Consider the following 15,460-nt stretch of genomic DNA (forward strand, 5'->3'; position numbering starts at 1 on the left):
AACACTTGCACATACCTATGAAACACTTGCGCATACCTATGAAACACTTGTGCATATCTATAAAACACTAGCACATACCTATGAAACACTTGCGCATATCTATGAAACACTCTCACACACCCATAAAATACTTATGCATATCTATGAAACACTTGCGCATACCTATGAAACACTTGCACACACCGATAAAACACTTGCATATATTTATGAAACACTAGCACATACCTATGAAACACTTGCGCATACTTATGAAACACTTGTGCATACTTATGAAACACTTGCACATATCTATGAAACACTTGCACATACTTATGAAACACTAGCACATATCTATGAAACACTTGGGCATATCTATGAAACACTTGCGCATACCTATGAAACACTTGTGCATACCTGTGATACATGCACATACCTATGAAACACTTGCGCATACCTATGAAACACTTGCACATATCTATGAAATACTTGCGCATACCTATGAAACACTAGCACATACCTATGAAACACTTGGGCATATCTATGAAACACTTGCGCATACCTATGAAACACTTGTGCATACCTGTGATACATGCACATACCTATGAAACACTTGCGCATACCTATGAAACACTTGCACATATCTATGAAATACTTGCGCATACCTATGAAACACTAGCACATACCTATGAAACACTTGCGTATATCTATGAAACACTCGCAGACACCCATAAAATACTTATGCATATCTATGAAACACTTGCACACACCGATAAAACACTTGCATATATCTATGAAACACTAGCACATACCTATGAAACACTTGCGCATACTTATGAAACACTTGCGCATACCTATGAAACACTTGCACATATCTATGAAACACTTGCGCATACTTATGAAACACTAGCACATATCTATGAAACACTTGGGCATATCTATGAAACACTCGTGCATATCTATGAAGCACTTGCGCATACCTATGAAACACTTGCGCATACCTATGAAACACTTGCGCATACCTATGAAACACTAGCACATACCTATGAAACACTTGCGCATATCTATGAAACACTTGTACATATCTATGAAACATTTGCGCATACTTATGAAACACTAGCACATATCAATGAAACACTTGGGCATATCTATGAAACACTTGTGCATATCTATGAAGCACTTGCGCATACCTATGAAACACTTGCGCATACCTATGAAACACTTGTGCATACCTGTGATACATGCACATACCTATGAAAGACTTGCGCATACCTATGAAACACTTGTGCATATCTATAAAACACTTGCACATACCTATGAAACACTTGCGCATACCTATGAAACACTTGTGTATATCTATAAAACACTTGCACATACCTATGAAACACTTGCTTATAACTATGAAACACTTGCACACACCCATAAAACACTTGTTCATATCTATGACACACTTGCGCATATCTGTAAAACAATGACTTCCGGGCGCACTGAAAATTTCGCGGTATCACCGTTGGTTCACTATTCAAAATCCAAACAAAGTTCAGTGGTTATTCAACCTCGGCCCATGACGTTGATTCAACAGGGAATAAACATTGAAATGCCTGGATTTGTTCTACACACGAGCATAGTCTAAGTGTATATTCAAGTGCGAATTATCGTACGCAAATTTAAATTAGTGTGCACGCACAAATGTTTAACCGATTTCGCTCTAACGGCTTCTCATAGTATTTCTTCCTGTTACCCGCTTGTAAAAGTCGTGAAGCTGTTTCGGTTGTCTGGTGGGATTAAATTTTTTTGTTGTTGTTACCAAAATGATGACATATGTTAATTTGTTAGCTAGAATTTTATGCTGTGCCAGAAATACAAGTAAAAAATGTGATAACAAAGTTCCTATCTTAGGAAGTTACGTAGCCTATCTCAAAAGTGATTTAGAACAAAAATAGCCCGCCCTGTTTTTTAAGACAAATTCACTTACAAGGATTAAATCCAAATTGCTTTAAGTAATAAATATAAACTAGGTAACGGCCACGTCTTCTTTAACTTATGCATATTATGATATTTTTAGTGTATGGTCTCCGAGCTACATTTCAGCTATAACCTTCCTTGCGTAAAATAATAAATAAGATTGCCCAATAAAACAGGTATATTTGTTATTGAAAACTACATACTGTTATTACAAGAAGCGTATTTATTCTTTTCTGCACGCATTATGCAAACCAAACCGTAAGGCCTAGATAAATGAAACTCAGTCAACAGTAGTCCATCCCGCTACTCAGGTGAGCGAGATGATCCTACTCAGCCTGAAGGGGGCGCTGCAGCGAATCAAACCGCAATGAGGTCACTAAATCCTAGGCTTTGTTCGAAATAGCCTACTATATACTGTAAACTGCACACTCCACCAGTATATACTGGATACTGGTCCTCGCAGTAGTATTCCATATAGCATTCAGTATGCGCCAAACTAACTATACTACGAGATCGCATGAAACGTATGAAGCTCCGCCCACTTGGGAAAGATTTTCCGCCACCGTTACCTGACAGGATGCAGTACACCACGAAGGTAGCTTGGGTCGTGTACTGTAATATTTGGCGAAAGTAGTATGTTATCTGGGTATCCGGAATTTTAGCCTATCATTTTTAAATTCGTCTTGCAATTTGTGGGCTCTGTAAATAAATAATTTTCAAAGATGTTAGATTTTTTTATTCTCCATGGTATCCAAAATCAATCATTGTAGCCTTGCTATATATGACCTAAATTGCTATAACTCATAAACCATGTAAGTGATTATTTCCTATTTTGAAACACTTTCATAGATTGAGGTTCCGGTGAGGTATGCAAAATTTACCTTTAGGGGGTGTTACACTGAACAAGGACATCTAAAGTCTTTAAAATTTACATTATTGTATTTAGTATTTAGACTTATTTCCTCAAAAAATACATTGCATTGTCTAAAGGTCAAAAGGTCAATCCTTACAAAACCTTTTTTGAAGGTTTCTGATCATCAATCATGACATATGGAGGTCTCTTGAGAAATTCTGACTTCATCATTTATGTTCAGTCTAAGCAAACAGCCTAATTAGTCCTAACAAGCACAAACTGCTGAAGGGCAGATGAGATAAAGTTGGCGACATCAGCACACAAATTTACAGGTAAGCATGTAATGATAGTATGATGTTAAGGCATCAGGAGGCTCAACAATGCACAATGACCTACTTAAATGAGCACTTTCTTCAGATTTCATGATTCCTGGTAATACCAGTGAAATATAGTTTTGTATGTGGGTAAGCCTTATTGTAAGGCTTGTAAGCCTTATTTAGGGCAGTTGCAGCTCAGTGGTTAAAGTACTTGATTTATAATCATAAGGTTGCTGGTTCAAGCCCTGCCACTGTTGGGCCTCTGAACAAGACCCTTAACCCTCAAGTTGTACTCAGTCATAATTGTAAGTCACTTTGGATAAAAGTGTCAGGTAAATGAAAAAAATTGCCACAAGGGCCCAAGAGTGTATATGCATTGCTGTGTTGGGCATCCATCATGCCTGCAACATCTCTTCCCTTTTCATTCTGTGTTTGTGAGAAAGTAGCCACACCTCTATGATATAATTGTACATTTCTTATAGAAGCATGAGGTAGTCAACACACAGTCTTCTACAGTAGACTCCTTACAAAAGAAAAAAGAGTAGTGTAAAATCTTCTCTCAGTACAGGGCATACATTACATATAATAACCAAAAACATATGATCATATTAATGATTGTTCTCTTACTGCCAGAAAATACTATTCAAAGAAACATTAAAGGCAGTCTTTGGAGCTATAATATATATTATATATCTATATTGTGTGAAAGGTGCTTATAAAAAGGATATGCTACAAGCAGCATAAAAGTAGCAGTTTCCTGTCGTTAGAGTGTGGCAGCGTGGTTTCCTGTTGAAATGAGAGCAAATTTAAAGAGCCTTTCACTGTACAGAAAAATGAAACAGATTAAAGAGATGACCTGTAATGTTATATTTTTGCCTTGGGTCGGTTGTTTTTCTTTTTTTCCAGTTTGGCTTGTCAATTATATGCTGATGTAAATTAGATTTAGGATATATATATATATATATATATATATATATATATATATATATATATATATATATATATATAAACACAAATAAATCATTTTGAGAGTCACAATTAAATTCCACTTAAAGTCACTGAAACAGCTCACAAAAGATAGAGCCTATAAATAGCAATAGAGATATACAGACAATACGACAAAGTTTTTCAAGAGGAGTGGCTATACTTCAGGCTAGACAACTTGTACATAGGTAAACTCTGACTGCTACGAGAACAGAACCTCCCATTACCCTCCTCCCTCACCTTTTGGACAACATGGCGAATTGAAGTACACCTGCGCTGCTTTTGGTAGTGTAATTTTACTTTAGCCTTATGTTACTTTTATAATCCATCGAAATATCAAAACGCTTAAAAATACTGGCAAGTTTTTTTTGGCCAGTCAAACGTTTCGATGAAACCCTTACCGGAACTATGTAACGAGCATCAGAAGAAAAGCTTCGACTCATCCCCTGGAGAGATGCCGAGTGAGGAGGCTAAGGTAGTACCTGGGAACATGGGTTTGTTGAACATAAGAGATAAAGGAGCGGTAGGATTAGATGGAAATTTAATGGATTAAATTAAATCAAGTATTGGTTTGCGGTGTTGCTTCTTCAGAGTATTTGAGGATTTCTATTTTGGAAAGGCAGTTTAACTGGTGAGCTCTATTCTCTTAGCCCTGTCTAGCTGGTTTGTTAATATAGCTAGTAATAAAACCTGTTTGTCCTCATTCCTCATGAGGTAGATCATTTTAAAGCTATTTATCGTTTCGGTAATTATTATAACTTCTGGAAAACAAGGGTCTACATATTGGCACCATAGTTAGGGTATGTGACTTGAAGAATGGTAAAGTAGCAAAATTAAAATTTAAAAGTGATTTTGAATGACAAGGGATTTTATAATTAGAAACTGTGGCCTTAATATATGTAATATCCACAGTTGTTTCAAATGCAGAAATTCCCTAGGCAGGTCAAACCTCGTCTAGTAGCATTGAAGCCGCCCACGCACTGAATTTTGTGGCAATTGTTTACGTAGCTTATGATACATGGACATTCTTTAAAGAAGCTTATATTAAAAGCCACTAGAAGAACCCCAAGACACACAACGCTAAAGGAGTTTTGTTTCTTCAGCTCGCTGAGCACTTTCCATTGTCACCTATAGCACTTTCTGCAAATCTGTGTTAATCAAAACGAAATCTTTTGTTCTGGTCTAGTGTACCAGTTTGCAGATATGTATACATGAAGTGTAACCGACTTGAAGTGGCTATAATGTTTCCTCTTTTTATGATCACCTGTCCTCTTCATTGTTCCTCTGGCAACCAGAATTACTTCCTTTTCATTATGGAGCTGAACCAAATCCTGATTGGTTTATCATGTAGCCATGTAAATAGTTTGCTAATGTCAAAGATCATGCCTTGTTCACTTCAGAAGTTTCTTTCATGCCATTGGGCAATACTGTTTAAAGTTTTTTATGTTTCTTTTTTTAATGAATACATTTTATGCATAACATTTAATTAATCATATACATTTAGTATAAACATAGAATTCATATGTGATTGCTTGTTGGAATCAGACATTCACATGGTAAAAATACCTTTCTCTTCAATATACATGGCAGTATTTCAGGTCATAAAGGACTAAAAAAGGTTGACTGGTTTGATGATGGCCTTATGCACTACTATTGGCTTATTTTTAAACAAACCCTTTAAGGCCTTTAAGCATCAAGAGGAGAGAATGACTTGAAAACCAGTTAATATACAAATGAATCTGACTGAATTCCATGTTGTCTTTAGCAGAATGCAGTACAGTCCAATGGGTTCACTGTCTCACAGAGTCCCAGCAGAATGGCTTCCCAGTCACATGATGGGTCTCGCCCCCCTTCTCCTGCCCTTCCACAACAACCTCAACATCCCAGGGAGCAATGGGGTAGCAAGAATGAGTTTCTGCTCTCCTGCATTGGGTACTGTGTTGGCCTGGGAAATGTCTGGAGGTTCCCTTACCTTTGCTACCGCAATGGTGGAGGTGAGTTATTGCCAGCAGGGGTGAAATTGCATCTGAGTGGAGAGTGAGAGTAGGTCTGGTGTGTGTGTGTGTGTGTGTGTGTGTGTGTGTGTGTGTGTGTGTGTGTGTGTGTGGGGGGGGGGGGCGCTTGAAGAAAAGCGCAAAATAAAGCAGCACTCTGCATTGGTATGCAGTGTACCTGATCATTTGACCATTTGACCATTGTGCCATCTTTATCTTTTGCACAGTACAAGTAAACAAATTAGCAAGGCAGAGAGGTCCTTGTCCTTAGAAGTGGATGGTTAAAATTGTGGCATAAGATGTATGTGATATCAGTATCATTATAAAATCTTACTGTTACACCCATTCAAGATAACAATTTTCTGTGGCCAGGTTGTGTGGCACACATATAGTATGTGGTTTTCTAGGTAATAGTGGTTGGTGGTATGTTAAATTATATTATAGGACAATTGCACAGCAAAATAGTGATGTATCATATTTTTGTGTGCTAAATTATAATCTCTATACACATTATTTCATTTAATTTAGTAGTGAAAAAGTTTTTTTTTTTTTAAATAAGCAGTGTGAATGGACCAGATTTGAAACCAAGGTAACACATTGCCAGACTGAAGAGTGTGAAAGCTGATCCTAAGATTATAGTCAGCTACATACTCACACACATGCAGTACCGACCAAAACTGTGTAGCTCTAATCCTTTGAAAAGACTTGGGCAGCTTCTAGTTGTGGAGAACAGCTCTATTCCTTCTTTGGTATGTGTTGGGTGTGAACCTCTCACATGTAATAGAGATGCCCCTGCTGATCAAAGTTGCATTCGTCCAAAGTCACATTTCCACTGGTGTTTTACTTTGGTGTTTTACTTTCAGCTGATTTTTGATGCATTACTGGAAAAGCATACTTGCACACTACTCATTTAGAAATTCTGTGAGTTGAATCTGTTTGAATTAAATACTCCTTTACAAGAGTACACTATGATTTGACACATCTGTACTGATATATGCAACAATTATTGAATGATCTGATGTAAAGATTTATCAGTGAGGATTTATGAACTGTGTATTAACTAATGTTTAATTGATAACAGGATAGCAGCAAAGATTCTGTAGAAGGTATTCAGCTCTGTTGATCTTTTGATGCTCCATGTCATTGCAACCCAAATGGATGCTGTATGAAGCTGTGAATGCAGTAAGTGGGTGAGACAGCAGTGTTGTTTGTGTTGTCGTAGGCGTGTTCCTCATCCCATACTTCATCATGCTCTTCTTCACGGGCATGCCTCTCTTCCTGATGGAGCTCAGCCTGGGCCAGTATGGATCTGCAGGTCCCATCACTGTCTGGAAGTGCTGCCCACTGCTTAAAGGTACCATCATGCCACAGTGCACTTCATTCCTGAAGGGGCGGGGAGACCTGGAGGCATTTACATAATTTGTTTTGGGTTTTATATAGTATTCATAGTTTGTAAGTCCATCTTAAGTGTTGAGCAAGTAAGTGTTTTTCATGCTCTGGCTTATTTGTATTACAGTGTCACCGGTAAAGTATCACCTGTCAGCTGTGTTGTTGGGATGATTCAAGAGTTTTACACAATGTGGATCTTGCCTGTATTCTCCTGTCTGTTCCTTCTCCAGGGATTGGCATAGGGATGCTGTGTGTTTCCACATTAGTGTGCCTCTACTACAATGTAATCATTGCTTGGACATTTTATTACCTGGGTAGTTCCTTTCAGAGCCCACTGCCATGGTCCTGTGATGCTCCTGCTAATGCTCCACTGTGTGTAAGTGTTATTTAACTACTAATCATGAAGTGACTTTGCATGTCAGCTTTGATTTTGATGTGAGCAAACATGGCCTAAATGCCATAGAATCACTGTGCTAATAAATGAATGACAAACAGCTTTTTAAGAGGAAGTTTTGAATAACATTGGACTTTGTTGTTGTTTACCATAAACCATTCCCAGAGAACCACCTAATTTCACAACTTAATAATTTAACAACAAAAACTGCTGGTTAGTAAAATAGTAAAGCTCAGCAAAAAGACAGCAAATAGTCCTGCAATATACTTTATGTTTTTACACATGTATGATATAATTTATCCTGTTTAATCCACAGAACTCCACCAATAAGACAAACCATCTTAGTCCACCTGAGGTGTTCTGGAAGTAAGTATGCTCCGTTATGATGCTGTTATGTATTCCTTGTTTTACCCAGAAAAACTGACTGACTGATGGTAACATGTCAATCATATTGTGAAACATTTAACAAATAAAAAATATTTTTTAAATGTATGTGTAACAAACAATTCATTGACCATTAAACTTAATTGAAGTCTATACTATGTTCATTAGCTCTACATAAAGGTTTTATATTATGTTCCTATTCTTGAAAATAATGCTAAATAATGTAGAGCAAACAGAGTATGTTTCAGTTCTGAGAAGGTCCTGCTGTCTAAGATGCATAGACTCATTCTTGCAGCAAATCTGATATAATGTCATACCTTCCACTTGGACTCAATACTCACTACTTACTACCCACAAACCCCTAGTTCGGTCCAGATCACCTGCCTACTAAATCTACCTGTTACTAGTTATCTCTCATTAGCTCACCTATAAAAGCTTTGTTTTTCCAGTTGGTCATTGCAAAGTCTCATCTGGCTGCCCTAAGATTCCAAGCATTGCTATTTATTATCGATTTTATGGTTGTTGATCTGTTTTTACCTGTTACCTGGATTTATTCTTATTACTGTTCCTTATTGAATTTGTTTGCTATTCGTGTATTTGCTGGTTATTACCTCTGCTTGTTATCTGACTGTGCCTTTGGATTGCCCCTCTATATCATTAAAACCCTTTACCTGCGTTCGACTCCGTCTCTGCTCATCCTACATGACGCAATTAAACAGGAGCATAGATGGCCCAGACCACTACATATTCTTATTATATGTTAATGTGTTGCAGGAAACAGTGGTGGTTGGTAAAATTCTTCTAATTTTGAATTTAACAAGGTGTGTGTGTGTCTGTGTTTTGCAGTGAGCGTGTCCTGGGTGTGGTAAACAGTCATGGCCTGCAAGACCCTGGGCCTGTCAGATGGGAGCTTGCTCTGTGTTTACTAGCTGCATGGGTCATCATTTTCCTCTGCATGTTGAAGGGCATTCGCAGCTCAGGAAAGGTAACTTGTTTAAACCAGCAACAGCTCACTTAGGATGGGGACTATTTAGGGGAAGCAGGATTAATGTAAGATCTAATATTTACCAGCAGTTTGTACTACACAGAATCTGCAGATAGTATATATTGAGGACTGGAAGACTGAATCCTGTGCAACTTCAAATGATCATATACCTGGTAGTCAGATTGTTATAATTGGTTCCCATGTTGGTCAGCAGTAGATACATTATTAAACATTCACCATGAGAATTCACAATGTTGTAATGTTGATTGTGAATCAACATTCACAATGTTTAATTATAATAACATTACTAAACATTGCCACAGTTCAATTATAGCTGTACTTTCACAGTAGTGTAGTGTCAATAGCATAATGTTTGGGCAGTAATCTGATTATTGCATCATTTACATCCCCTTCTTAACTTTTAGGTGGTATATGTGACAGCCACCTTCCCCTACTTTGTGCTGATAGTTCTGATCATCAGAGGGGCGACATTGGAGGGCTCTCTCCAGGGTGTGGCCTTCTATCTTACACCAGTCTGGGACCGCCTGGCTAATGCACAGGTGTAGGAATAGTGTTATTATTTCACACCTCTCAGTTGCACAGTTTCTTTTTCTCAGAATGCATCCAGATATTGTATGTTGAGCTTTGCTTCTAAAATGTACATGGATTTGTAAGATAGTATGATTTGTCTTTTACAGGTATGGAATGACGCTGCATCACAGATCTTCTACTCACTGGGCATTGGAGTAGGAGGCCTACTGTCTATGGCCTCCTACAATAAATTCGACAATAATGTCATCAGGTTAATTCTTTATTACTAATCATGTTCTCTTCGTGTTCCACTGTTTGTGTTAGGAAAATTATGAACAGGTTTAATGTCTAAATCCTAAATGCCAATTTCCTCTGCCAGGGATACCTTGGTGATCACCATAGGAAACTGTGGCACCAGCTTCTTTGCAGGCTTTGCCATCTTCTCCATCCTGGGTCACATGGCTTGGAGGAAGGGTGTACCTGTGGAGCAGGTTGCAGACACAGGTAAATCTAGTCCAGCTTGTCCTTTACATAACATATACTCCTTTCCTCAGTATTTCACCCTCAGATATGAGTCCTTTGAAACATGGCATGAGATGCACTGACTGATTCTGGGCTGTTTTCTACATATGTTTATCATGGTTTTTGTTCCTCTATCAGGTCCAGGTTTGGCATTTGTAGCCTACCCAGAAGCCCTGGCTCTTCTGCCTGGCTCTGTTTTCTGGTCCATTCTTTTTTTCCTCATGCTCTTTATGTTAGGAGTTGATACACTGGTAAGATTCCTTCAAAAACGACAGTTCTTCTGTATGCCAACTGCAGCTCTGTTATAAACCTGTGTTGCTAGGCTTGCTGGCAGCAATTTTAAAAACCTCATATTGTGCCATTCTTGATTGCAGAATACATTTGAGCTAAATATTTCTTCATACTTCCTGCATCACTTAGTGGCCAGCTATATTTACCATACCACATCATGACACAATTACCTTCTGCAAATGCAGATGCCTATGACATGCAGCTAATAAATTTTCTTCTCTGCTCTTGGTATTATCTCTACCATTCTTCACCTGTGTAGTTTGGCAACATGGAGGGGATTACCACAGCAGTGCTGGATGAGTTCCCTCAGCTTAGGGTCAATATGAAACACAAGATTCTGTTCCTGGCCCTACTCTGCTTTGGCTTCTACCTGATGGGCTTGTTGCTCGTCACTGATGTGAGTGATAGTCGAAGTACTTCATTTTATGTATGGCAGTTTGTTGGGATTCACTGTGCAACCTGAATATTGTGCTTAATGTGTGATGCATGGAAAAAAAAAGGATTCTGCTCTATTTTTATTCTGTACATTTTGAAGTTACACTGGTGTATTTCTCCTCATTTTTTTGTGTGTGTTCCTAACAGGGAGGAATATACTGGTTTACCCTGATAGATTCATTCAGCACCAGTTTTGGTCTCATCATTATCACTCTCTTCATGTGTCTGGGCATCTCATTCTTTTATGGTGCGCCTTGGTCACTGTTCATCTCATGCCCTCACTGTAGCAGAGGTCACAATACAGCTTTATTTTGAATTAGTGATTATGTTGGATTACTCTGTATTTGACAGAGAAAAAAAGACATTTTGGACATATATTTTGTGAAATATGTGAACATTGTCCAATGGATGGGAATGTGATTTTTTTTTTTTTAATCTATTTATTTATTTATTTTTATATAGGCGTGAATCAATTCTGCCAGGATATAGTGGACATGATTTGTCTCTGTCCACCATGGTGCACCAAATTGTTGCTCTATTTCAAAGCATGCTGGGTATTCTGCACACCCTTCCTATTATTGGTGAGTAAATATAGTGTGTGTGGGTAGAGTCCTTCTTTGAAATCAAAATCAGATTTGATGTTATTGATACCAATGCAAAAAGCTTTTATAATGACTGTAGGTTTATGTAAAATATACTTATTGTTTCCTGTAATTACTTTGAGCTTTGGTATTTTATAACTGTAATTATACACAGGAAAGATATCAATTTATCTTGTGCTTAAAAAGTTTCACATGGGGTCCAGCCCACTTACTTCACAATAGACATCACAACCTCATCAGGTAGACACCTCCCCTCATCAGTGCTTTACTGAATTAAGCCCACAACACCTTCAGAAGGCTCAAAAGTGAGGTCTGGAATCCCAGACCCACCCCTCTCCAAGCTCACTTTTAAACCAATCACATTAAAACCTCTTTAGACAGAAAACCTTATTCACCTCCCTGGTGACCAAGGCTGTATCCAGCCGCAATGGCAACGTTAATACATGCTCAATGCCACCAGTTACATCTAGATCTAACCCTCTAGACATGACAGTGACCTGATACAACAGTTCACACATTTGCCCAGTCCTCCATGTAGCAAAGACATTGAAGATCCCAACTAACCTGTGCTCCCCTCATCCACAGCCACTGATGAGCCCTTTTGGCTACTTCAGATAATTCCTTCAGAGCTACCCCAAGCAAGGATGTGTGCAGACCTAGCTACAAATCCCCTAGCTGGCCTTATATCTCCCACTGGCCTTATATATGCTCGCTACGCATGTTTTCTCATGTTGGCCACCAAGTTTGCATATTTCAACATCTTCATTTCAAATGCATTCTAACCTCAAATGGAATTCTTAACTTTGTTAAATAAACTATCCACTTACTTTGAGTGCAACATCATATTCGGCATCAATGTAGTAAAGCAATGCGAGTGGCACCTGTAGTTTTTTGTTTTGTTTTTTTAAAAAACTTTTTTAAAAACACCTGTGCCTCTCACGCACAAGTGAAGCCAGTTATAAATGAATGCCCCTAGCTGAGACTTGAAATTAACACCATGTCTATGTAGCTTCCAGTGTTAATAATTTAGAGTGCACCCATGAAATTCTATCTTTCTGTGTGTGTTCTAGTGGTAGCATATGTGCTAAAAAACGTTATGATTTTTTTTCTGTGTAGTTTATCCTGACCTACATCTTCTTGGAGATGTACCGAACCTCGCTCCATTATGGCACCTATGTGTACCCACTGTGGGGGAAGGCACTGGGGGTGTGTATTGGAGTTGTCTGCTGCATTCAGATCCCTATCTGGGCCACTGTAGCTATCTGTAAGGAATCTGGCACTCTGAAAGATGTGAGTTGCTTAACCTTTTGTTTTACTGGCTTATACAACAAAGAAACAAGCTGATCAAGGTTTCTATTTGTAATATACTGTCCTTCCCTGTCATTTTAGAATAGTGGGCGGTGGTGGCTCAGTGGTTAGAGTACTTGACTTGTGATTGGGAGGTTACTGGTTCGAGCCCCGCCACTGCCAAGTTACTGCTGTTGAGCCTCTGAGCAAGGCCCTTTACCCTCAGTTGCTCCTGTTTGGGCTTCCTGGCAGTATCTTATCCCACACCCGTTGATAGCGTGGTATTCGGTACCATTACAGTGTATGGATAGGATGGATTTTATAGTAGTCCTAATGAAACACCCCTCCATACATACACACACAGCCAAAGTAGGAACCTGTGGACTATAACTGTCATTTGTGTGCCTGCTTTTCCAGCGCTTTCAGAAAGCCATCCGTCCACTCAACTCCTGGCGTGTCAACAACCTGAACATCAGCACTCAGGAGCCACGTGTGGAGCCCGAGAGGATAGAAGGACCCTTTACTGTAACCCTGACTGAGATGGACTTCACCGGCATAGCCTGGGAGAGTAGTGAAGCATAACACTGCCCTCCTCTACAGCATCCAGTGTTAGGAGGGTGAAGTGTAGAAGGCTCTCCCAATTTCATGGGAGCACCAGCAAAAGCACAATGCCTAGTGATTACTAAAAATATGTAGTCTACACTAACTGCACTGTGGATTTTTGCAGTGCCTAGTGCCTGTTCTCTGAGATGTAAACAGTGGAGTGGTACTTGACAAGTGGTACTTCTGGCGTGGTACTTCTGGCATTTTAATTTTTGGGGAAACTCAGTCTAGTGTTCTCAAAAGTTTTGATAAAAGTTATCTGGATGTATAATTTTTGCAATTAACCACTATATAGAGAGCAGCATGGACTTCCCCAATGGGGATTTTTCAAAGTTAAAGTTTTTGTTTAAATGCTTCCCATACATACACTAAATTATTTATGATCATTTGAATTTATGATATGAAATAATGCTTTTACTAAACTGTTCAGACAAAAGCCTCCTTAAAGATGAACAGATCAAAACATTTTAAAGATAATAGTTCTATTGTGTTCCATTTCATTTGTTTTATTCGTGTAAGTCAGTGCTCACTGCATAAAGAATGATTTTATTAGGTTTATGTTTTTGAAGCAACCTCTGGTCCAGAGATGAATTTTATTGAATGCACAAATGGCATCCAGAAATTTCAGTTACTATGGAATACATTTTATTTAAAGTTACTTTTCTTATAGTAATCCAGTGAACACAGACTCTTTTAGAGGGGTTTAATGTTTTCATAATTAGAAATGGCAAGGATGATGTACAGAGGCCATGAGGTAGGTAGAGTTTACTTCTTTGAAATGACATAGATTCAGTGGAGATAATGTGGCTATGTTTAGTCTGAGCTCCATGGAAATATCTCTTGGCTCTGCTGGTGGAACACTCTTTAAGTCTAATCTCTAAACTCATGATCACGCCAAGATGGTGCATTGCTGTTCAGTACAATTTTACATCAGTCTTGTTTTAAAAAAATCGTCAGACTGCATTGAGTGTACCAGTAGAAAATGAAGCCTTCCCTCTTAATACCTGTGGTGCAGACTATTTCATTCCAGTGTAATCTGAATGAATGGAATAGCCAGAAATACTTAATCAGGGATTCTAAATATTACAACAACTGAGTTAACTGCAGTGCTCCAATAAAGAAAATGGTTACCATCATGCATGTTGGACTTGGCACTAATTCTATTCAGTGCCAATACTGAATTGTTACTCAATTGTTGTAATATTTAGAATCCCTGATTAAGTATTTCTGGCTATTCCATTCATTCAGATTATGTTGGAATTAAATATTTCAACATTTAAGATTAAAACATCACTGACATATGCATCATATAAAACTGGGAACCTCATGGGCTGAGTAGAGAAGAAATTATCAATCTATTAAAGAATAATTTTAAAAGGTTTCATCCAGCAAGAAGAGGCTCCATATCTACCATCCTACAGAGTTTTAGCCTTAATCTAACACACATGATCCAGTTAACGAACGTCTGCAGTAGTGAGTTTTACAAAATTCCCCAGAATACTAGCTCTCCTGGAACGCTGTTGGGCACACCTGCTATAAGACACTTAGGCTTTGACAGTGTACAAAAAAAAAGGTAGGCATTCATAAAAACAAGACACAGCTTGTTTAAGACATCCTGACTACACCTCTGAAAGTACGAGTGGGTGGGACAGTTGCTTACGTAAGTTTAAAAGGCAGCCATCGCATATGCAAGAGAAAAGAGTTCTTGGTCTTGGTGTATTGACTAATATGAATACTGACGTTGGCTGAATTAACATTGCCAGATATAAGCGCTATATGTGAGAGAGAAACCATTACAATAATGGCACATAGGATATACAGCAAGTCCATTTTTCATGGAAAGGAGTTAAGATGTTCATATTTATACACTTAAAGCAAATAGATTTAAAAGATTTAATGGCTAGTGTTCGTGCAGGTCTGACATGACATTAAATAGGCCAATCAGAAT

General features: G+C 38.3%; 1 protein-coding gene across 3 annotated transcripts; it reads left to right on the top strand.

Moving 5' to 3' along the window:
- The first annotated feature begins 4,233 nt into the window (after window positions 1-4,233).
- Window positions 4,234-15,380, top strand: slc6a7 (solute carrier family 6 member 7). 3 transcript variants are annotated; one of them, XM_035527021.1, is made up of 15 exons: window positions 4,234-4,570; window positions 5,861-6,089; window positions 7,312-7,443; window positions 7,709-7,854; window positions 8,189-8,238; window positions 9,103-9,241; window positions 9,667-9,801; window positions 9,940-10,043; window positions 10,152-10,276; window positions 10,433-10,545; window positions 10,845-10,982; window positions 11,168-11,267; window positions 11,483-11,601; window positions 12,739-12,912; window positions 13,327-15,380. In XM_035527021.1, the coding sequence occupies exons 1-15, from the start codon at window positions 4,484-4,486 to the stop codon at window positions 13,489-13,491; spliced, it is 1,956 nt and encodes a 651-aa protein (XP_035382914.1). In that variant the 5' UTR covers window positions 4,234-4,483; the 3' UTR covers window positions 13,492-15,380. The 3 variants fall into 3 exon arrangements, with proteins under 3 accessions (XP_035382914.1, XP_035382915.1, XP_035382916.1); XM_035527022.1 differs by having other exon boundaries at window positions 5,864-6,089; XM_035527023.1 differs by having other exon boundaries at window positions 4,319-4,380; window positions 5,864-6,089.
- Window positions 15,381-15,460: the final 80 nt, after the last annotated feature.

The sequence above is a fragment of the Electrophorus electricus genome, chromosome 6 (genome assembly GCF_013358815.1).
Source record: "Electrophorus electricus isolate fEleEle1 chromosome 6, fEleEle1.pri, whole genome shotgun sequence".
Lineage (NCBI taxonomy): Eukaryota > Metazoa > Chordata > Actinopteri > Gymnotiformes > Gymnotidae > Electrophorus > Electrophorus electricus.